General features: G+C 31.3%; 2 protein-coding genes across 2 annotated transcripts in view; both read left to right on the top strand.

Moving 5' to 3' along the window:
• Window positions 1-7,998, top strand: part of LOC108903583 — a 9,405-nt gene extending 1,407 nt beyond the window's left edge. The window contains exons 4-6 of the mRNA XM_018705809.1: window positions 5,054-5,156; window positions 5,455-5,634; window positions 7,803-7,998. Coding sequence (XP_018561325.1) covers window positions 5,054-5,156; window positions 5,455-5,634; window positions 7,803-7,892 — 373 coding nt within the window. The 3' untranslated portion in view covers window positions 7,893-7,998. The remainder of the gene's footprint in view (window positions 1-5,053; window positions 5,157-5,454; window positions 5,635-7,802) is intronic.
• A 10,285-nt stretch (window positions 7,999-18,283) lies between these two features.
• LOC108903566 overlaps window positions 18,284-22,611 on the top strand; it is a 6,474-nt gene continuing 2,146 nt past the window's right edge. Inside the window, exons 1-3 of the mRNA XM_018705790.1 lie at window positions 18,284-18,418; window positions 20,430-20,556; window positions 20,669-20,867. Of these exons, the coding sequence (XP_018561306.1) occupies window positions 18,370-18,418; window positions 20,430-20,556; window positions 20,669-20,867 (375 nt within the window). The 5' untranslated portion in view covers window positions 18,284-18,369. The remainder of the gene's footprint in view (window positions 18,419-20,429; window positions 20,557-20,668; window positions 20,868-22,611) is intronic.

Genomic DNA, 22,611 nt, shown 5'->3' with positions numbered 1-22,611 from the left:
ATATATCACTTCATACAATATACAATTCAATATACTTACTGTCCAATTGAAAAACAGGTTATAGAGAATGTGATGATGGTACAATTCTTCACAAAATATTGCTGTGATAAGGTTGGACTCTCTTTGCAGAATATCTCGAAAACTACGCCATTAGAAATGGCATGGTCTAAAATTCCATTTGACCAGTTTTCTACCAATTATAGCTTCCAAGATCTCAATGCCAGCATCCTCGAAATGATCCAGTCGGTATACCGGATGATTCAGTTTTATTTTAACAAATACCTATAACAAACCCTATATATTTTTAAATCGCCGCTCAAACTCTATCAAATGACATTATTAGATCGTCTCCATGGTAACATATGTAGAAAATTGCTACAGTCAACTGTTTTTATTCAAATGGCACACTATATATTTTTTTATCAATTCTGGAAGATATTTTTTTTCTGCGTTCAACTATGTAAGGAAGTCTATAGTTTCATTAGAAATATTGCTAGAAAAACAGCAAAAAAGATGAACCGTACTTTTCGCAGCTTTATTCTAAAAAATGATAACCAGCTGCGGAAACAAGTTATTATGTTTTTTAAAGTAACATATTTTATTTTTAACACGATAATAATATAACAATTTAAAACAATGCTTATTTCAAATGTTCAAAATGACCTCCATTTGCTTCCAAACACAGAATAGCTCTGTTTATCACTCCCTTTCTACAAACATATTCTACTGTTTCTTCATTTAATCTCCGACATTCTACTCTTATTCTGTTTTTAAGATAAATATCATTTAGGTAAGGTCAAAGAAAGAAATCTATAGGGGTGAGACCCGGAGATCTAGCAGGCCATTTAACATCTTTATCGAATATTCTTCATCTCTTGCCCTTCTGAGTTTAAAAACTCTTCTTTTTTTTTGAAAACTTCCATCTGCCGCTAAATTTCTGGCTAGCTTTCCGAAAATTTCTTCTGATGGAAGTTGTCTCTGCGGGAAACGATGTTGGCACCTATAAATACCTGGCAGCTTTAGCGTTCTTTCAGCCTTTTCCATAAATTAAAAATATCATATATATCAAATATCAATATCAAATTTAATCAAAATATCATATCATATCTAGTTTTTCTTGGTTACTGTAAGTATTCATGTTATAATTATTAGTTATAGATATAATAGGTAGGTACAAAATGTCAATTATTTTGACAAACCTTTATTTAGAAACATTAAAATTCAGTTGTTTCCGCAGCTCACTATAATTTTTCAGAATAAAGCTAATGAAGGTAGGGTTAATATTTTTTGCTGATTTTCAGGCAGTATTTCTAATGAAACTATAGATTTGTTATATAGCTGAACGCAGAAAAAAATATCTTCCAGAATTGATAAAGAAATATATAGTGTGCCATTTGAAGAAAAACAATTGACTATAGCAATGTTAACACATGTTATCATGGAGACGATCTGATAATGTCATTTGATAGAGTTTGAGCGGCGATTTAAAAATATATAGGGTTTGTTATAGCTATTTGTTAAAATAAAAGAGATACAAGGCCGCGAATATCAAGCTGAATCACCCGGTATAGTCCAGCAGAGCATTCGAGGCGTTTGTTTTTGAAGTAGGTACCTAATCTATTTTGTTGTACAGAAAAATCCCAAATATTATGTAGAATAAGAATCCGAGTTTGCCTATTCCAAAAAACCATTGCTAAATTCAGGGGACCAACAAACATACGAAAAGAACGAGAATTACCCATTTTTCGACATATTTTTCCCGGTAACATTTAAAGTAAGCCCGAAATAAAAAAGTCATTCTTTATTTTTTGTTTAATTGACGATTTCCTATAAAGTTACAATAACTGCGGATAAAAAAAGTTGAATTTTGCATTAACAATAGGCGAAAAATAGTAGAAAATCATATTTATATTAGGAGCAATTTTTAAAATAATAAATATTTATAAATATTGACGAAACTTTGTAAACAAATAGTAAAACATATGTCAGTTCTACCCTAAAAATTTTGCAACGATCGATCGCGTGGTTTTCGATTGACAGGATTCTTTATTAAGAAAATTTTAAAAAGTTTATCGCGTACCTCACGTTTAAATTAAGGTTTAGAGAGGGAACACAATTTTTTAGAGATACTTGTTGTCATAATAAACAATGATCAATACTAAAAATACCTATTTAACACTTTTATAACCATTTAGTTTTTTTTATTTTTTTTAACATTTTACTCTTATATTCATTCTTTAAACTCAAAGCTCGTGCAAAAATTATTTATTTTATTGATTTTTGATGAGATATTCGTATTCCTTTCATTTTGCTATACCTAACAAATTAAAAAAAAATCGTCTTGATAAGTGCTACCGTTCCCGAGAAAAGTCATCTTTTATCGTGCATACGCATTTTGAAACCTTGCGGCTGCTCTCAGTCATCCCCACTCCCGCCCTGTCAAGAAATTATTAAGCTTTTATCTGCCGAAAATGCACTAAACACTAAACGGATATTGAAAGTACTTGTGGCTAGCTATAAAAAGATATTTTTTTCTCGACTTCACGATTACGTAAGCTATAAATTATTATTAACTTTATGCTTCTATATCTCAGAATCTACACAGTAGAATGCTGTAGTATTTGGCCAAAAAGACAGAAGTTACGACTTAGTTTTCATGTGTGCAAGATTTTGTCGATTTCATAGAAAATTCTCTGGGCAATAAATAATTGTTTATTAGGCCAATCATTATAAATTTTTTTCGGGAAAAAAATACTATTAGAAGTTTCTCTGCGGAATATTGTTCAGAAACGTGTTATAAACAAAATGTCAAAAAATCAACTCGAGACTAGTTGGAAAACTTTGTTAAAACAATGGTCAAAATTATGAAAAAGTAGTTTTTCGACTGGCGTAAAAAAAACTGTTATTCATAGAGAAAAAAAGGTTTATACAAAAAAGGTAGGTATTAAATAAATCTGTAAAATAAGACAAGTCCGATTAAATTCCGATAATTTGTTTATGCGCAAGAGCTCAAAAATGGTCGAAATTGTCCGCTTTTTTCAATTGCTAATAATTAATGCAATTTTCATCGCAGACACTTGTAATTCAGGATTTTTGAAGCTTTTTGCACCCTTAATAAGTGGTAAAAATTTCAGCCCAAAAACTTCATTAGCTTGGCGTTGGCGGAATTTGTTATCTAAGAAGATGCTATTTTCAATTCATTTTTCCCAAGCTCACAGGCGTTGTAGGGTTTCGATCATTAGTTGTTTTTGTACCTAAATAGTTGTATTGACATATGCATTTACTGATAATTTAATTTTTCAAATTTAATTTGTTTAAAAATGACTGAAAAAATGTTAATATTTATTACATCGTTAAGCGCGCATGCTAAGCCTCGCCTTCCCCACTCGTTCGCTAGACCAAGTAATAGAACGCATCGCCGCTATCTTCTTTTTCGAAATTAAATAGTTGAATTCACCTTAATGTTAATGTAGGACATGAAAATATAGCTCTTAATGTATACTCTCTCCAAATTTCGGCTCTTAATATTAATAATTAAGGTCACTGCGATTAAATAAATAAAAAAAATTATCTCAGCTTCTAATCAACTTACAACAACGATTTTTTTTTAAATTCGAAGAAAACTAAAGTAAAGAGGTTACTATTTTATTTTATAATAATTACCTATCTTAACAATTTAATAAATATTAACATTTTTTCAGTCAATTTTAAACAAATTAAATTTGAAAAACTAAATTCTCAGTAAATGCATATGTCAATACAACTATTTAGGTACAAAAACAACTAATGATCGAAACCCTACAACGCCTGTGAGCTTGGGAAAAATGAATTGAAAATAGCATCTTCTTAGATAACAAATTCCGCCAACGCCAAACCAATGAAGCTTTCGAGCTGAAATTTTTACCACTTATTAAGGGTGTAAAAAGCCTCAAAAATCCTGAATTACAAGTGTCTGCGATGAAAATTGCATTAATTATTAGCAATTGAAAAAAACGGCAATTTTCGACCATTTTTGAGCTCTTGTGCATAAACAAATTATCGGAATTTAATCGGACTTTTCTCATTTTATAGGCTTATTTAATACCTACCTTTTTTGTATAAACTTTTTTTCGCTATGAATAATAGTTTTTTTACGTGAGTCAAAAAACCACTTTTCCATAACTTTGACCACTGTTAAAACAAAGTTTCCCAACTAGCCTCGAGTTGATTTTTTGATACTTTATTTATAACAGGCTTCCGAACAATATTCCGCAGAGAAACTTCTAATAGTATTTTTTTCCCGAAACAGGCTCTTTCATGTCTATAATGACTGGGCTATATAGAGTAATATGTTGAAAAATTAAAAAAAAATTCTAAATGGTTATAAAAGTGTAAAAATAGGTATTTTTAGTATTGATCATTGTTTATTATAACAACAAATATCTCTAAGAAAATCCCTTTCTAAACCTTAATTTAAACCCACAGTACGCCATAAACTTTTTGAAATTTTCTTAATTAACAATCCTGTCAATCGAAAACCACGCGATCGATCGTTGCAAAATTTTTAGGGTAGAATTAACATATTATGTTTTACTTTTGTTTATAAATATTTACTTATTTTAAAAATTGCTCCAAATATACATAATATGATTTTCTATTAATTTTCGCCCATTCAAAATTCAACTTTTTTTATCCGCAGTTGTTGTAACTTTATAGAAAATCGTCAAATAAACGAAAAATAATGATTTTTTTTATTTAGGGCTTACTTTCAATGTGACAGGGAAAAATATGTCGAAAAACGGGTAATTTTTCGTTCTTTTTGTATGTTTGTTGTTTACCTGAATTTAGCAATGGTTTTTTGGTACAGGCAAACTCGGATTTTTATTCTACATAATATTTGGGATTTTTCTGTATAACAAAGTAGATGACTTTAGCTTTAGACAGAAACGCCAAAGCCTACTTTTACTGGTCTATCGCCTGGACTAATACAAATCATATTCGTAGGATAGGAATAGTAGAAAATCTTCGTTCACTTCCGGATGTTTGTTTACTAAAGTTGTCACTTTTATTTCAGTACAGCTGTATCGGATATTGTCATAAAGGCAGAAGTTGATTTCAAACTAATACCTTTGGGTATTTCGCTTAGTTCGTTCTCGTACAACATAGGAGACATAACAGTAAGTATGAAGACAAAATTAAACGTAAAATTGGGTATAACAAAAACAGTGATAATATTTTACATAAAAAAGTGTAGTATCAACTATAAAGTTTTTTTAAATTTTGTTTTAAATGAGCATAAGCTTACGTCTATATTTTGGTGTTGTGGATTCTCCAGTACCAACCAGAGAGACAAAATTTTTTTAACAAGCCAATAATTATTCATAGGAGGTTAAAACGTCAACATTTTGGCATATTGTTTCTCTAAAACTATGTTTCACACCACTTTTTGCTTAACGTTTTGTTGTTTAATTCCAGTTCGACATACAGGGCGTTATCAGTGATACGTTCAGTAAAGTGCTTACCTTCTTTTTGAATAACACTGTAGCCAACGGTCTCAATGCAATCGAAGCACCCGTTTCTGAATGGGTAGTGGATATAGTCAACTCACTTTTCCACGGCGTCTTGTTAGAGGTACAGGCGGTCAGTGCTGAAAAGGTATGTATGGCAGTGATTTGATATTAACTTATTTTTGGAAAATGTTAATAAGGCGAGAAGATTAAGAAGTAGGCAGTATACAGGCTGTTACAAATTAGGGATCTTGGAAACGGTAAGAGGTACGAAGTAGCTTAAATGGGAGCAAAGTTGCGTAATCAGGGGACCAACATTATGCCTCAAAAAAATCAAGGCTAACAAGTTTTCGAAATATTTGAAAAAAAACGAAATTTTGGTAATCCGTTTTTGTTTCATTTCAGCCTTGTTTGAGGTAGTATTGAAAAAAGAAGAACACTTTCTCGTGGCCACTTTTTGCCCTCTATCGAATGGCATAATCAATTTTTATATGTAACGTTTCGTCTCTCCAGGACCATCATCAATTATTTTTTTTAAATACGACCCTAGAAATTTTATTACATTTTTTGCAAGCTTTTATGACCTCCAATACTGTACTGCTTCAGCCCGAAGCAGATTCAGACGTTTTGTCTCGAAAAATTCATCTTCAGTATATTCGTTCCAAAATTTAAATTTTTTATTTAGATTTCTTTGTTTATTGAATTATCGTACACTGTCAGTGTCGTTAGACCCTGTGAAATCCATCTAGTTATTTAAACTACTTTTTACCACCACGTGTTACAATAAAACATTTATTATTATTAACTATTACCATCACTTGGTCATACACAATCCAATAAGTTGTCGCGTCAAAATTACAACATTATTACAATTTTGATTTTATTATGACAAATTAATTCTTAAAAATGCATATGAACAACCAAAACGTCAACTAAATATTATTCTTTAAAAAATTTCAGTAAATTTTCAAAAACATTGAAAAAAATAGATCTGAATTTGTTTGAATTTTGAGCACTCGAGAAGCCTAGAAATCACTATGGACATGGGAATAAAACTAATATTTTGTTATTTTAATGCATGGTGGTAATAGTTTAAATAACTATACTCCGCGGTCGAAATTATAGAGAGTGACTCTGACATAATATAAAAACACTATTACTATAATGCGTATAAAATATAAAATGATTTTTATACGGTTCAATATTATTTATATCTTTGTGCCGCTCGCTACGCACATCGATAGAATCTATAATCGTCTATAAACTGAGTTACACTGAACGTCGATCTATATTCTATCTCTGTCTTTTGCACTTGGTAGGGAATAGGGAAATGCTTTTTTAGTGGGTGTAAACGGACTTGAATTTACCCGTCCTGAGAAACGTCATAGCATAAGCGTAGACGAGGGGTCTAATTCCATGGCTATAATAAATTTATAAATTAAAAAAACACAACTGGGACGTTTTAAAATGCTGTAATAATTAAAATGGATCAAAGTGCCGGTTATAGCAAACCGTGAAAAAATATTAGATGTTATGTTTTATTATCTTCTTTCAATATTTTCTATATCTTGTTGCCTTTTACGCAAACACGCCAATGGATTTTCGTTCCCGGCACGCTTCATCCCCCGTACTAGTCCAAAAGCTAGCGATGAGTCACTCTCTATAATTTCGACCGCGGAGTATAGATGGATTTCACAGGGTTTAACGACACTTACAGTGTACGATAATTCAAAAAACAAAGAAATCTAAATAAAACATTTTGATAAATTTGGAACGAATACACTGAAGATGAATTTTTCGAGACAAAACGTCTGAATCTGGTTCGGGCTGAGGCAGTACAGTATTGGGGATCATGAAGGCTTGCAAAAAATGTAATAAAATTTCCAGGGTCGTATTTAAAAAAATGAAGTTGATGATGGTCCTGGAGAAACGAAACATTACATATAAAAATTGATTTTGCCATTCTATAAAGGGAAAAAAGTGGCAATCAGAAAGTGTTCTTCTTTTTTCAATACTACCTCAAACAAGGCTGAAATGAAACAAAAACGGATTTCCAAAATTTCGTTTTTTTTTTCAAATATTTCGAAAACTAATCACGTTAGCCTTAATTTTTTAGAGGCATAATATTAGTCCCCTGATTACGCAACTTTGCCCCCATTTAAGCTAGTTTGTATCTCTTACCGTTATCGAGATCCCTGTAGTGAGAAGCGAATTTGTAACAGCCTGTACTATATAATATTCTCCCTTCTCTTTTCGCTATATATTCTATTTTGTTACCCCTTGAAATGTGCTACTTGATTTTTATGTACTTTATAGATGTCTACCGCTACAGATGAAGAGAAAATTGTGGAAGTTTTAGACAAATTCTTTGAGCTACTAAACAAACGTTTGGGTCTAACATCCTAAATCAGGAACCAGAAGATTTTACAGGACATAGGTGGAAGATATTCTTGACTTCATATATATTTTTATCTGTATTTGTTAAATAATAAATAGTTATGTGCCCCCTTTATTATTTCTTGAATTAGGATATGTAGGTCCAACAACTGAGTAGAATTGTAGCAGTATAATACAAAATATTGTCACAATTGTAATCGCATACATAAATAATTTTCGTATAATTACACGAAAAACACAGGGTGTTTCGCATAAGAACCGACACAGAGTAGGGATATGTGAGGGAACCCAAAATATGGTGATTTAACTCAACTTACCTTTATAGAAAAACCAAATGTGGGTGTGTGTTTACCGAGATTAATCGACAGTAAATACTTAGAGTTCAATTGAAGTCTTTTAAAGGGTTGATATAAGGGATGATGCACCATTAAATTGTGACAAAATATTTTAACCCGTTGGCGGTCTTAAAAAAGTATTACTTTATTTTATGGGGAATTTAATTCTAAAATTTTTCTTATTCTTGTTAGTTTTTAAAAAACTTTTGTCGTTTTCAACAAAAACACGAATAACTAATATAGTGGAGTAAAGGGAGCTTAAACATATGCATTATTTAGGAATAATTAGCAGAGCCTTGGATTTACATAAAACCTTTTGCAATCGCCTTGAAATGGCTTATGGAAAAAAGTTATAAACTTATATTTGTACGCTAATTATTATTTAATTGTTTAAACAATAAAAAATGGTTTTTCAAATATTATTTTAAATAAATCAAAAAATGTCAAACCAATTTTAATTAAATTGATGATAGTATAGGGATTTTCGAGGTCACTGAATAAGAATATAATGCTAAAAAATAAAAATTCAAAATGGCTGATCCAATATGGCCGACTTTTTTTAAACAATTTATTAAAAAATGACAATTTTCCATGCAATTTTAATCAAATTGATATTATAGGGGTTTTCGAAGTCGCTGATCAAGAATATTATATCAGAAAATAAAAATTCAAAATGGCTGCTCCAATATGGCCCTTTTTTAAACAATTTATTTAAAAATTTCATTTTCAAAGCAATTTTACTTATATTGATATTTTTAGGAGTTTTCAGATCATTGAACAATATAAAATGAAATCAAATCGTTCAATTTTAAAGAAATTTGGATATGATGTTTTGGGTTCTGCAAAAAGTCAATATATGGGATTCTTAATTAACAATTTTATTAAATATGAAAAGTATTTGTATATTAAAAATAGAAATATAAAAAAATAACAATATTCAATTTTCATTCTTTTGAATCATTGTAAGTTCTGGCAATTGGTATGATTCTCGTTCTTCTTCGAACACTGCTTGGCAATTGAGACAATCAGTTCCGGAATAATTAGAGCATGGTATGGTGCAAAGTAGACCCGCCTTCCGGCAACCGCAATTATTAGCACATTCACTTTTGCATCTGCAAAAAACCATTTTGAGAAGTTCACTTGGTGCTAGATCTTGAATCATAAAAGTTGGAGTCATACCCGATTGTAGCATGCGCCAGGTGAACTGCATTCACCGAGCACCGAGATAATTCTCGAATCACGAGAATGAATTACATTACCAGATAAACTTCTACTTTTTTTTTGTTTTTCTTTAAATTTTATTATAAATTGAACGTTTTAAATAAAACAAAATGGACCTTCTTAAAGTACAGTTTTCAAGCTTCAGAAAATGCTCCTGTAAAGTTGCAGTATCATATTTTGAACTAAAGTTATTGGGCTTTGAAACGTGACCTAAAAAATCAAATTTGCCTTTTTTTTTAATTATTGAATATTTTGAGCGTTGTATTTTTCGAATTAAAATTTTATATCACTCACTATTTTAAGGGCGCCGTTTTATAGACAAGAAATCGCACTTTTGGTAAGACAGCGATAGCACCTGATAGATAGTAGAAAATCCATCCAGGAAGTGGCGGTCTCTACTAGCGTAATGCCAAACTAGAACAACTTCGTAATACCACGTAGCAATCGACGTAAAGATTTCTTTAATCGGTAACTATATATTCTCAGGACATTGGTTAGCCTATTATCGTCCAGAGCCGCATTAGGGAAAATATGTGCAATGAACAAGAATTGTCAGATAATTTTAATATTTGCACAGAAAAATAATATAATGACCTACAGTGTTTTAATAAAATATTGGATGTGGAAACAGAGGAATACTATACTTGATACTATCAAAAATTTAAACATTTATTATAGTGTTTACGAAGATAGTTGAAACCGTATAAAAACTAAAAGTCGGCATCTCTTTATTGTGCCCGGAAAGAGATGCCGACTTTTAGTTTTTATACGGTTTCAACTATCTTCGTAAACACTAGATATACCAAACAACTTTTTTGACAAAAACTTCAAATTCCCCAGATTCTTTATTACTGGGCATGTCGAATGCAAAATGATGCTCATTTTATACCCTTAATGTTCTATATATTTTAATTTCATTTAACAGACATATTTGTGAAATATTTGTGATTATTATCATTATGTTGGAAGTATGGAAACATTGTGGTAAAGACAGTTTTAATGATTTTAAATAACAATGCAACTGTATTCCAGACAATTAAAATGTACAGAAAAATTTCATTATTTTTCTTAAAAATATATAGATAAAATATGTTATGAATTATAATTAATGTAGTATTAAACACCCTGAACCTATTGAGAAACATAAAATAGGAGAAAAATAGAAATAAAAAAACAAAATAGTTTATCAGATCCTCTGGTAAATATTTTCATAATTTATTAATTGTAGTTCATTACTCATTCCATATTTATTTCAAAATTGTACCAATACAAAGAGCACGTGTTCGTGTTTACCGGCCGGCAGACCAGTTTTTTTTTGTTGCAAATTAGTCCAAGCATTCTGTCACGGATTAATGTTAAATTAGCAGAAATTATTACCTGGACAAAAAAAATATGACCGTATAGAAAATTAAATTTTAAATCGAGTTTCTTGTTCTTTAAACTCGATCCAAAATGGCGAACATGGTTAAAAAAATCGCAAAGTTGCAAAAAACGGTTTTTCTAAAATAAGTAAAAAAATATAGCACCGATCGAAAAATTTTAAATGAGAAAGTTGTAGGTTTTAAACAGATCTATCGACTGATTTTGACGAATGTTGACGATTTTATTAATTTTAAGGATCAAAATATGAAAAATTTTCACTTTTTTGGGTGTTTTTTTCAAATAACTATTTCAATTTTTATTTTATGAAAATTATTTTTAAAGGAGGAAACTGCTGACATTTTTTCACGAATTTAAAAAAAAAATGTTTTTCTACGACCTTCTGGAGCCGAGATAATTTTTTTATTTAAAAAAAAATTTGAAGACGCAATTAACATTTTTTACAGCGATGCGCTTGATGGAGGTTAATATTCAATATTTATATTTTCAAAATAAAAAAAATAGGATATGTTTACTTGATTTTTAGTACCTATTAGTAATTAAGAATTGAGTAATAAAGTGAAGCGTGCAAGCGCTGAGTGCGTCAGCTGGACCGGCCGGAGAAGTAGGGGGAAGCGGCGCGCGCTCGCTCTGAAAACTGATGACGTGCAGTCTAAAGTCTCGCGCTTTCAAAATTTTTGATATCTCGGCTTCTGGATCACGTACAAAAATTCTTTTGTACTTAATCTGGGGTAGCTAAACACGAATATTACAGTCATTTTCGCATTAGAAGCAAACTAGTCCCGTAAATGTTTACTTTTTATTTTACTTACATTTTTTTTTACTTTTATTATTCTTCTTTACTCTTATTATTATTTTAAAATTTTTCAAAAATGTATTTTTTGGCTTGCCGCGGGCTATGCTTGCAGTAAATAGCAAGTAAGGGAACCTAAATGTAAACGAGTTATAGAAGAAGAGAAAAGAGAAGATTTTTAACGGTTTTTTCGATATATCTCGAAAAGTAACAAAGCAATCGGTACTTACAAAAAATCAGTCGATAGGTCTTTTTAAAACCTACAACTTTCTCTTTTAAAATTTTTCGATCGGTGCTATATTTTTTTAGTTATTTTAGAAAAACCATTTTTGCAACTTTGCGATTTTTTTAACCATGTTCGCCATTTTGGATCGAGTTTAAAGAACAAGAAACTCGATTTAAAATTTAATTTTCTATACGGTCATTTTTTTTTGTCCAGGTAATAATTTCTGTAAGCATTTCTCTATAATGCTTGGACTAAATACTTGTAGCCTAAGAGCTGGCGTGATTTTTTCCCATCATTTGTACCAAAAGATAAGCACATTAATGTTGAAATAGGTTTAAAGTGAACAAATATCGCTACGTTTGGCCGGAGGCGGCTACTCAAACTTGTTTTTTTTTTCAAAAACTCCTTGATTTGTACCACCTGCAGACTATGAAATTTGGCTTTAGGAATACAATTTGACCACAAAAGTGAAATTACAGACAAAAAAGTCGGAGCGTTTCTTAATTACAGCCAATAAAAGGGCTCCGTCTCCGTCGTGAACATCGTAGCGGTCTGTGAGAGCAAGCGAGATGGGTTCAGGCTAGCAAACGCACAAGGGACGGAGAATGATATATTATTCCTACATTGCACGCATGTTTAGTGGCTCTGTACATAGATTTGTAAGAAAATAAATATAAGCAAACATATATTTTATTGAAACTTAACATTCAGTAATAAGAAAACTAACCATTATACACTTTGAAATAAAAAATATGAAAATTTTACTTATACTATTACGAGAGCCATACTTCCAGCGTAAGCATGTGTATTTTTTTCTAAACATTGTTTATTTTAGCAAACCTGCATGTCGGCCTAATAAAGTTTTTTATTTTCGTGGTATTCAAAAAAAACGTGGCGGAAGATTAACGAGCATGCGTTGTATTGCTTAACATTTTAATTTACATTTTTGATAAAATATTAAATCAAATGTAGAGCTTCCTTATATACAGAGTATCTCATAATTAGTGTCCAATAATTTATCACTTGATTACCTATATAGCCAAAAATAAGAGTATGTTTTCAAATAAACATGGGTCGAGAGATGCTTCCTAAGGGATCTACGCTCCCTAAATGGGGGCCTCAAAAAATTAATTTTTTTAAATATTTTCGAAACGGGTTCAAGGAAAATTATAAATTTTGACATAATTGACGCTCATTAAAAGATCATCATAAAATTTTAATCGTCGGCTAAAATTTGCCTCTATTTTTTTACTTGTCGAAATTTTCAAGTTCAAGTTTTCATGCCAACATATGATAGATATTCATATCCTTTATAAAAGAGGTACTCTTTAGTTCTTTGGATAAAATGCTCCATTTCCAAGAAAAACGAATTTAAGCAATTTATTACGTTACCTTAATAAAATTCAAAAAATTTGTTTTGAGTGGCTAAAATGGGCACATGTACCATTATGAATTTTCATATGTCATCATATCAATATACATTGTAATAAACAACGTGAAAAGTGCTTTGAAAACTTTGTTATGGGCCGTCCCGAGCAAGAGGAGGGGGAGAATCGGTTCAAATTTTTGCATGCATTTGTTGCTATAAAATTTGATTGATCTGAGTTTTCTATGAAAAAATGGTGATGTTGTTTTGATCTGAATTTGAAAATTTGGGCAAACAAAAGAATAGTGGCAAATTTTAGCCGACGACCCCCCCCCAATTGAGATGATTAAAATTTTTGAAAAATTTTATGATAATCTATTTCGACTTTTAAGAGCATTCATGGTATCAACATTCATAACTTTCCTTCAACCCATTTCGAAAATATTAAAAAAAAATTTTTTTTTGAGGCCCTATTTAGGGGGTGTAGCTCCCTTAGGAAACATCTCTCTACACATGTTTATTTGAAAAAATATTCTTATTTTTCGCAATATAATCAAGTGGTAAATTATTGGACACTAATTTTGAGACACCCTGTATATAAGAAAACTACATTTGATTTAATATTTTATCAAAAATGTTAAATATAATGTTAAGCAAATTAGTATACAACGCACGCTTGTTAATCTGCCGCCAAAAAAGTACGAAATACTGATGCTATACAATCGTTATTAATTAGGCATATAATTAAGCAGTTATAGTAAAACCAAAAATAACTGTAAAAAAAATCTAACTGGTATAATCAAATTTACAAAATATTGTTAATTAGTAAGTCATCATTTCATTTGTTCACAGCGTATTTGCCTCCAGTTCCTCCTTGACCTACATTAATAATAAGTAGGTACCTATTCTGTCATAAAAACATGCCCTTTATTTAAACACATCTAAAAACACTTTATCAGAGGCATGCCGGCGAATTGTACTATACACCTGCACTTTCCGTATTCCACCGTACCACATATTGTTAGTAATATGTGACCGTACCTATTTCATCGTGACGATGCGAGAACGAATCATTTGCTTTAAAATGTGTTGTAAATTGTAAAGTATCTACATAAATCAATCACTTTTTAAACAGAGGCTAATTATAAACAATTCGTTTAAAAACTAATAAAACACGAACAGAAAAATTAAATTGTAAAAAATATTTTTAGGGGAACTCATTTGGCTTGCTTCTCAAGAAAAATGTAATAATAACTTGAAGTCACTCTTCAACAAACAACAGTAATTATTACATACAAAATTCTGTATTCAGAATTATGGTTTCTAAAATTATACTGGATCTAATAACTAGTAAAACATACAATAATCAATTTGTGAAAAATATCTTAAAGAAATCTTAGGGAGACACTGACTCCCCCGCTTCTAAAAAAAACTGCCACTGTGTAGTAAATTTTAATTATCTTATCACGCTCCATTTTAGTTTAGACAGTCTGACTGATACCGAATGGCATTTGCCTAATTCTTTCTTCTCTAGTAATTATATTATCGATTATATTATCTGGACTATTATCAAAATATGTGTATTAAGTACTATAATTTATTTGTGTTTATAGCTCTTTTACTATTAGACTAATTATTAATTGTCAGAATTAAAATTTTTTAACTTACTAGTATTTAACAGTATTTGTAAGAACTCGGAATAACAGTTTTATTATTATGATTATTTTACATGCAAAGCTTAATATTCCCATTCAAACAAGCACTGCCATCACATTCTTTTATATTATCTAAAATCAGCGCAAATACAACTCAAACATATTGAAGTTAGTCCGGCTCTGGTTCAGCAAAAAATACCTTAGAACGACAACTGTGACTATCGCCCTCTTTTCGATAGTGTCTAAACTATAGAAAAGTTGAAATACGAAGGATTTCTTCAATTGCTCGGCATGAAAAGATGACGGATAATATAAAATATCAGAACACGTACCTTTCCTGTTTTGTCCAATTGATTTATAAAACTACTCAATAATTCTTATTAATTCATGTATAAATAGTATCCTAAAAGCATTCTGCTGGGTGTGGGTATGTTTATAATACCGTACGCTTTTATCTGTATGTTCAACAGTCGTGTAAAGTTCAGGAAACGTAAGATAAAAAAATATGTTTTTTTTTTCTTACTTAAAATGTGTTGTCAGTTATCTCACACCCTGAAGAACACTTGCATGAGTAGTACAGTGAAGAGTTATCGTTTCTAACTTGCTTAGATTTTTTAAACAATTGGACAAGAAATTCATTGAAAATTGCGCACAAAAACGCCCCCCTTAAATGCTATTTCAAGAGTAATCTCTGAAAGCTTTAGATTTTTATCTCAAAAATTAAAAAAATGGCAGATCTTTAATTAATTTTGTAGAAAATTCTATATCGTTACGTAAGTTTATTTACACACTATTCCTGTAATTTTTTTTTTCGATTTTAAAATCATGATAACTTGTTAGCTACAAGATTCCTCTTTCATTTAAATTTTTGTGGACTTAATTTGATCAAATAGATCAAAAGTTATAACAAATTTAGTGGATAGCGCTTTCTTCGATCCTGGGCGCAAGTGTCGACACTTTACATTTTCGAACGATTTAAAAAAAAAATTCTACAATCTACAGTTTTCATTTTAGAAAATAACTTTATATACATTTTTCATGTAAAATTAGTTTTTTTTAAATTGAATTTGTTAAGATATACAATGAACAATGGAATTTTGCAACTAATTTGTTAAATAAATAATCAAGCGTACACTCTATGGTTGGTAACTTTTTATATGTTGTTTCTAACACCCCCACAAGTGTGTCCTCAAAAGTTGCCCGATCTGCTAATTTTTCCGAAGTCAATTATTTAAAATCGTCGAAAATTCAATAGCTGACTATGAATATAAACGTCAAACTTGACGTTCAGAAAAAAAGTTGAAAATGGATACCATATCATCGAGCCATATTCCAGTTTAGATCTCACAAGAGCACAAAACAGGGTTTTGAAAGTGCTTGTACTGGAAAAATCCCGGCAGTTACGATAAATAAAGCCATATACATACAGGGTGATTCATTAACAATGGGAAAGTCGAAAGCTGAAGATACTACACGTGAAATGGTGACCATTGGCGCAAAATTTTAAATCGTTTTTTTTGCGATTATTCTGAAAATATGTAGGTTAGGAACTTGAAAATTTGTGAAACTATATTTTTTTAGGCGAAGAATAAGATGCGTGTTGTAATTTCAGCATTGCTCATAGAGGGCGCCACTTACGACCAATTTTACCGAAAATTTAGTTAATAACTTTTTACCCTGTATGTCTAACATGAAACTTGATTCAAAACCTGAAAGAGCAATCATTTTTCCATTAATTATGTATTCTTGTTTCATTTCGGTATCTCGATCCGTTTTCGAGAAAAATCGATTTAACGAACACTATGTTTTGATAATATGAGAAATTAAAAGCGAAACAAACCAAGTGTTTCTTCGTGTTATTACAACAATTAACAATAAAACAAATAAAATACGTAATTATGATTTAAAGTAATTGTTCGAAGAATCCACCGTTGACACTGATACACTTTACACGTTTTCTGAGAGATCTTCGAGTTTGAAACAACATATTGGGATTGCGTCTGACTTCGTTGGCAGCGATTTGTATTCTTTGCCACAACTCTTCACACGAGCCAATAGATTCTTTGTAAACTATATCTTTCATTCGAGACCAAATAGAAAAATCAAGAGGATTGAAGTCCGGACTTCTGGATGGCCAAGCAAAAATGCTTACATGGCCAATCCAGCGATTTGGAAAAACTGCATCTAAATATGCACGCACTGGCCAAGAAAAATGCGGTGGAGCTCCGTCGTGCATGAACCACATGTCTCTTCTTAAATAAAGTGGAACTTCTTCAAGCCGTGGAAGCATTTTTACTTGGCCACCCAGAAGTCCGGACTTCAATCCTCTTCATTTTTCTATTTGGAAGAATCTATTGGTTCGTGTGAAGAGTTGTGGCAAAGAATACAAATCGCTGCCAACGAAGTCAAACGCAATCCCAATATGTTGTTTCAAACTCGAAGATCTCTCAGAAAACGTTGTGTAAAGTGTGTAAATGTCAACGGTGGATTCTTCGAACACTGACTTTAAATCATTATTACGAATTTCATTTGTTTTATTGTTAATTGTTGTAATAACACGAAGAAACACTCGGTTTGTTTCGCTTTTAATTTCTCGTATTATCAAAACATAGTGTTCGTTAAATCGATTTTTCTCGAAAACGGATCGAGATACCGAAATGAAACAAGAGTACATAATTATTGGAAAAATGATTGCTCTTTCAGATTTTGAATCAAGTTTCATGCTAGGCACACAGGGTAAAAAGTTATTAACTAAATTTTCAATAAAATTGGTCGTAAGTGGCGCCCTCTATGAGCAATGCTGAAATTACAACACGCATCTTATTCGTCGCCTAAAAAAACATAGTTTCACAAATTTTCAAGTTCCTAACCTACATATTTTCAGAATAATCGCAAGAAAACGATTTAAAATTTTAACTTTCAGCACCCTGTATTTCCGAAACTATCAACTTTCGGATAAGGCATGTTTGCGCCAATTGTCACCAGTTCACGTATAGTATCTTCAGCTTTCGATTTTCCCATTGTTAATGAATCACCCTGTATATCACTGTTAGATTAAAAATAAACTATATCTTTTGTCAACGGTTTTGTTTTTAATTTCATTTTACACGTTTCATACAGGATTAACAAATCAATCTATAATTAAATGCAGGATCAAAATCTTTCCACGAAAGATAATGTCAACGCAATAATCTATTGACAATGAGATTTATTTAGTTTACTTAATCCAGGAAAAATTACATTCTGCATGATGTCTATAGGGAAATAAAAATGGGTAAATTGCCACATATACAGAATTATATTCCTCACAACCTAATCTAGAATTCTAGACATTTTTTTTATTAATTATCATCTAAACAGATATTAAACAGACAACAATAAGTTCACGTCAAAAAGTATGACTGAGTGGAAAAGTAAAGATAAGTGAAAATATATAAAACTGGGGCGCCTTCAGAATCCTAAGTTCTGTTTTTGTAACTAACGACATAGTGAGAGTAGCAGAAGTCAGAAATGAAGTTCTGTATTTTCGTAATTTTGGTGTGCCTCCAAACAACAATACGTGAGTGCTCTAACACTATAATAATCACGTACATTTAAAAATTTTAATGAACCGATTAGAAAAAAATTGTTACTAGATGTTTCAAAATTAATATAAGTTACACTAAAAAACTCTAACATTAAAAATTAGTAAACTTTTGTTACAAAAACTTAATAGCGCTAATATTAACATATTAACTTTAATTGACAATTAGATGAAGTATATCGACATTTGATAAATTATTACCTATATTTTATGAACATGTTATTATAATAAAGACTGAGAAGTCTTTTTTAGGTGCTTTGACATTGCATAGCCTTTAGTTTTCATATGTAACTACGAGTTTCTTACACGAAACATGATTTTTCGCGTTTTATACAGAAATGTGGTGATAAATCAGAAACCATCAAGAATAACTATAGCAACCCTTGTACATACTGACGTAGGTTTTTCTAATGAGCCCAGAAATGCGAAAATATACAAGGTGTTCCATTAACAAAATAACTTACATACATTCGAATTTCCTCGGGTTTGTCAATTAGTTTTCAGGTCCCTGTATAAAACCAGCTAATTTTGAAAACATCATAAGGAACCCCATGACTTCTACTTTCATTGACCCAAAAATAAAGATTTCTGCGTGAACTGTTTCTGAGGCATATACTTTTGCAGCTGTAACCTGAGGGGTTATTTCTTTAATTACTTATCTACCATTATGACCAGTATCATAACGAGTCTGGATTTCAAAAGAGTTTACTATTTAAAGGGAGTTTATAATTATTATTACATTTTAATTAATACGTGGGAACTCAGAAATGTTGTATGTTCAGAGAATGAATTTCAGGCACTTACCCTCTATTGCTTACGTAGAATGTAATCCAGTGGCTGGCTATACAGGATGACACTGAAGTTAAGAGAAACAAAAGGAAACACCAAAACATCCAGGAAGGGTTTCAATGACAATAAACAAAACAAACAAACAAAATAACGACACAACGGTTCGAACAACATTATTACTTAATTTATTTACACGCGACAGCGTACCGAGATTCAGGAAATGCGCGATCCATAGCAAAATTTGGAATGACTTTATCCATTATTAAATTAACCCGAGACTCTAAAACTAAGTAGACTGCCCAATGTGAAACCCAAGGAAGAACTGCCTGTTTTTCGGGTATCTCTCCTGAATTCGACACCTCGCTTCGACACGCCCATTTCTTTAGTCAGAAGTTTCTGTTCTTTTCTTATTGGCGGGAACCCTGAATGTCGGGACGCTTTGGCATAACTATGCTATGTTAATAATTACCTAATTGACTGGACTTACATTTATATAAATAATTCTGTGACTAACTGAACTTACAAGTAACCCTAGCCTTCCTCTAGTGACTCCGCGTAGCAACACGGCACGGATTAGTCAACCTCATTTACTATATCCTTACATCTTGGAAAATCCGCCTAAAAACCAGCTATTTGATCTATTACTTTCTTTTCATCACAACATTCTAACAATTTATTCTTGGAATTCCTACGTTCTTTGGAATGCATTTCGCGCGTTATTTGAAATATCGATTTTTCTCTTTATACCTGCTCAACACATGGCCCCGACAGTCTAAGTGGACTTATTGAAAAATATTGCTAAATTTCGTGAAGCCTTCCCCGAAGGACGGTTTTGGCGACGTTAAACCTACTTGAAAACCATTAACTTTCCGATAAATTACTGTTGACTGAAATATTTTACTTTTTGGCCCATCCGTTCCGAGAACTAACAAATAAATTACCACGCGTCACGGCTTTTGTTACAAAGCCAACAGTGCTGCATATAATTTTTTTTTAAATCGCATTATCTTGACGTGCAACAGTTTTGAAAATATTTTCATTGAAAAGTTCATAGCCGAATTTTCAACAAAATTCTATCATGGTAACTTCGTAACTTCGTTTTTTCGGTGTAACTTGGACTGGAACTATTCTTATGAAAAACGTGGTTTCCTTTATATATAATTATCAAAGAATGTGAAAATTTCTGAAATTGTTTCAGCTCTGGCACAAGGACAAAACATCAGAGACCGTATCAATGAAATCATACAAAATATTAAAAATCAAATTCCAGAGCCAGTTGAGATGACCGACACTAGCGTTGCTCTCCCAGAAAACGATAATTTTGGGTAAATATATTTACATATTATTTATTTGTCACTCATCAAAATGCATTCCAATTAAAAGTAACAGTATAATTAATATTGAAGATGTCCAATCTTTGGTGATTTTTTATTTTAGAGGATGCATAAACATTACAAACTGGACGATTAGTGGACTGCGAGATTTCAATATCGACGTTGACTACAGCGGGACAATTATTCCGATTCCAAGAGGATTTACTATCACCATCGACAGTATGGACATGTACAGGGATCTTCTGGCAAGTTTCGAGGCCTACTACAGGTCGTCGATTTTACACTACGAGTCCGATGCAAGCGTCAGGTAGACATTCTAAAGTAATTTTTATGTTAGAGAATATACAGATATTTAAAGAATTCGCTTTTGAAGTCACTTCCAAAAAAAATTATTCTGAATTAAGTTTATAAGTATCTGTATCCAATTATTGTTTTGTATTGTATTCCGCATTCATATATATACAGGGTGTCATTTTGATGGGGATCATATTTATGCGGAGAGTACCTTTGACCTTTAGAAACGCGTATCATAAGTTTATTTCCCTGAAAATCCGTAGTGAAAAAATGTCATAATTTGAAGGAGAGGTTATTAAAGAGCAAATTTTATTAAAAAGGTAATTCCCGTACCACCCGCCAAGAAGTACTTCTCTTGGAAGCGCTAGTTTTACACGTAATCTAACAGAAAACTCAAAATACTAAATAATTATAAATTAAATACACAAAAATAAATAATCAGTTTATTCGCCTGATTCTTACAGCATATGACATACTTAAAATCTTGACGCGAATCTTCAAGTACTGGTACCAGAATTCTCTAAAGGGGGAAAACCACATTAGGAAGTTCAAAAAATCGGATTTTTTTAATGCATAAATTATGCTGCCAAAATTTCAAAACGAAATTCCTATTCGTTCAAATTTTATGAGCTTAAAACCGAATGCCCACTAAAAAATTTGCAAATGTAGTTGATAAAATAATGTCAAAGAGTCATCAAATTATAAGTTGTCCCACTCAAAAAAATTTATGAGAAACGCCTGAAAATCAGCCTCCTAATGTAGTTTCCCCCCTTAAACGGCGTTTAACCAATTTCTGGTTCTCAGTAATTTTTTGAATGTTGAATTAATCTTACAAACATTTTATCAATCGGTACTTATTGGTCGGGGTAGTCCATCTGTTTTCTTGCAACATTATCGTTTCCTCCTGACAGAAGGTAGGCTCTAACCATATCAACTCTTTTTTGATTCGTGTACATGATTTTTCATAATATCACATAAAAACTTGAAGAATACATTGTATCGTCACTAAACACAGAAGTAAATAGCTTTTAAGGTTATAAACTTACACTACACAAAGACACCTTATAAGCCAAGCAAATAAAATTTTTACTCGAAAAAATTCCTATCCACAAGATTATTATAAAATTATCTAAAGGAATATAATACAAGACATCTCTCATCTCGTGGGTCGAAAAATTTGATTAGCTAACTTTTCTATTTAAACAAATAAGTGAGGAAAACTGTTTTTTTCACTTTGCAGGGAAAACCATCAATTTTAGCCAAAAAGTAACTCTCAGACAGCTTGTAGGGAATAAAATTATCTACAAAATGAGACTTGTTAAATTAAAATCGGTCAATAAGTGAAAAAGTTATTGCAAAAAAAACAAGAAGTGCCTATTTTTTAATTTGTTTATAACTAGGTATCGCATTTATTATTAAAATTTTATAAAACCTACGACAAGTTGAGGGTTTTGTTATACTTTAAAAGTGTGCCAAAAGTGGGCGCCGTAGGTGCAATAGTTTTCGCACAATTCCATTTGTTTATAGCGGAGGCTCCAAAAGTTATGAACTTTAAGCCTCTGTACAGGAGTTAATTTTCAACCAAACATGATTCTGAAAGCGTCATTGTAATCTTAAAGACGTAATTAAGCGACCTATTAAAAAATATCACCGTTTTTTTGACATTAACATTCTCAAATTGTGCATTAAAAAACCGTGCGTTTTTCGCTTATAAACAATTTGAATAAAATTGTTGCTATTTATGCTACCTCA

Source organism: Anoplophora glabripennis, unplaced genomic scaffold (genome assembly GCF_000390285.2).
Source record: "Anoplophora glabripennis isolate ALB-LARVAE unplaced genomic scaffold, Agla_2.0 scaffold127, whole genome shotgun sequence".
Lineage (NCBI taxonomy): Eukaryota > Metazoa > Arthropoda > Insecta > Coleoptera > Cerambycidae > Anoplophora > Anoplophora glabripennis.
This window is presented reverse-complemented; position numbering and strand designations above follow the sequence as displayed.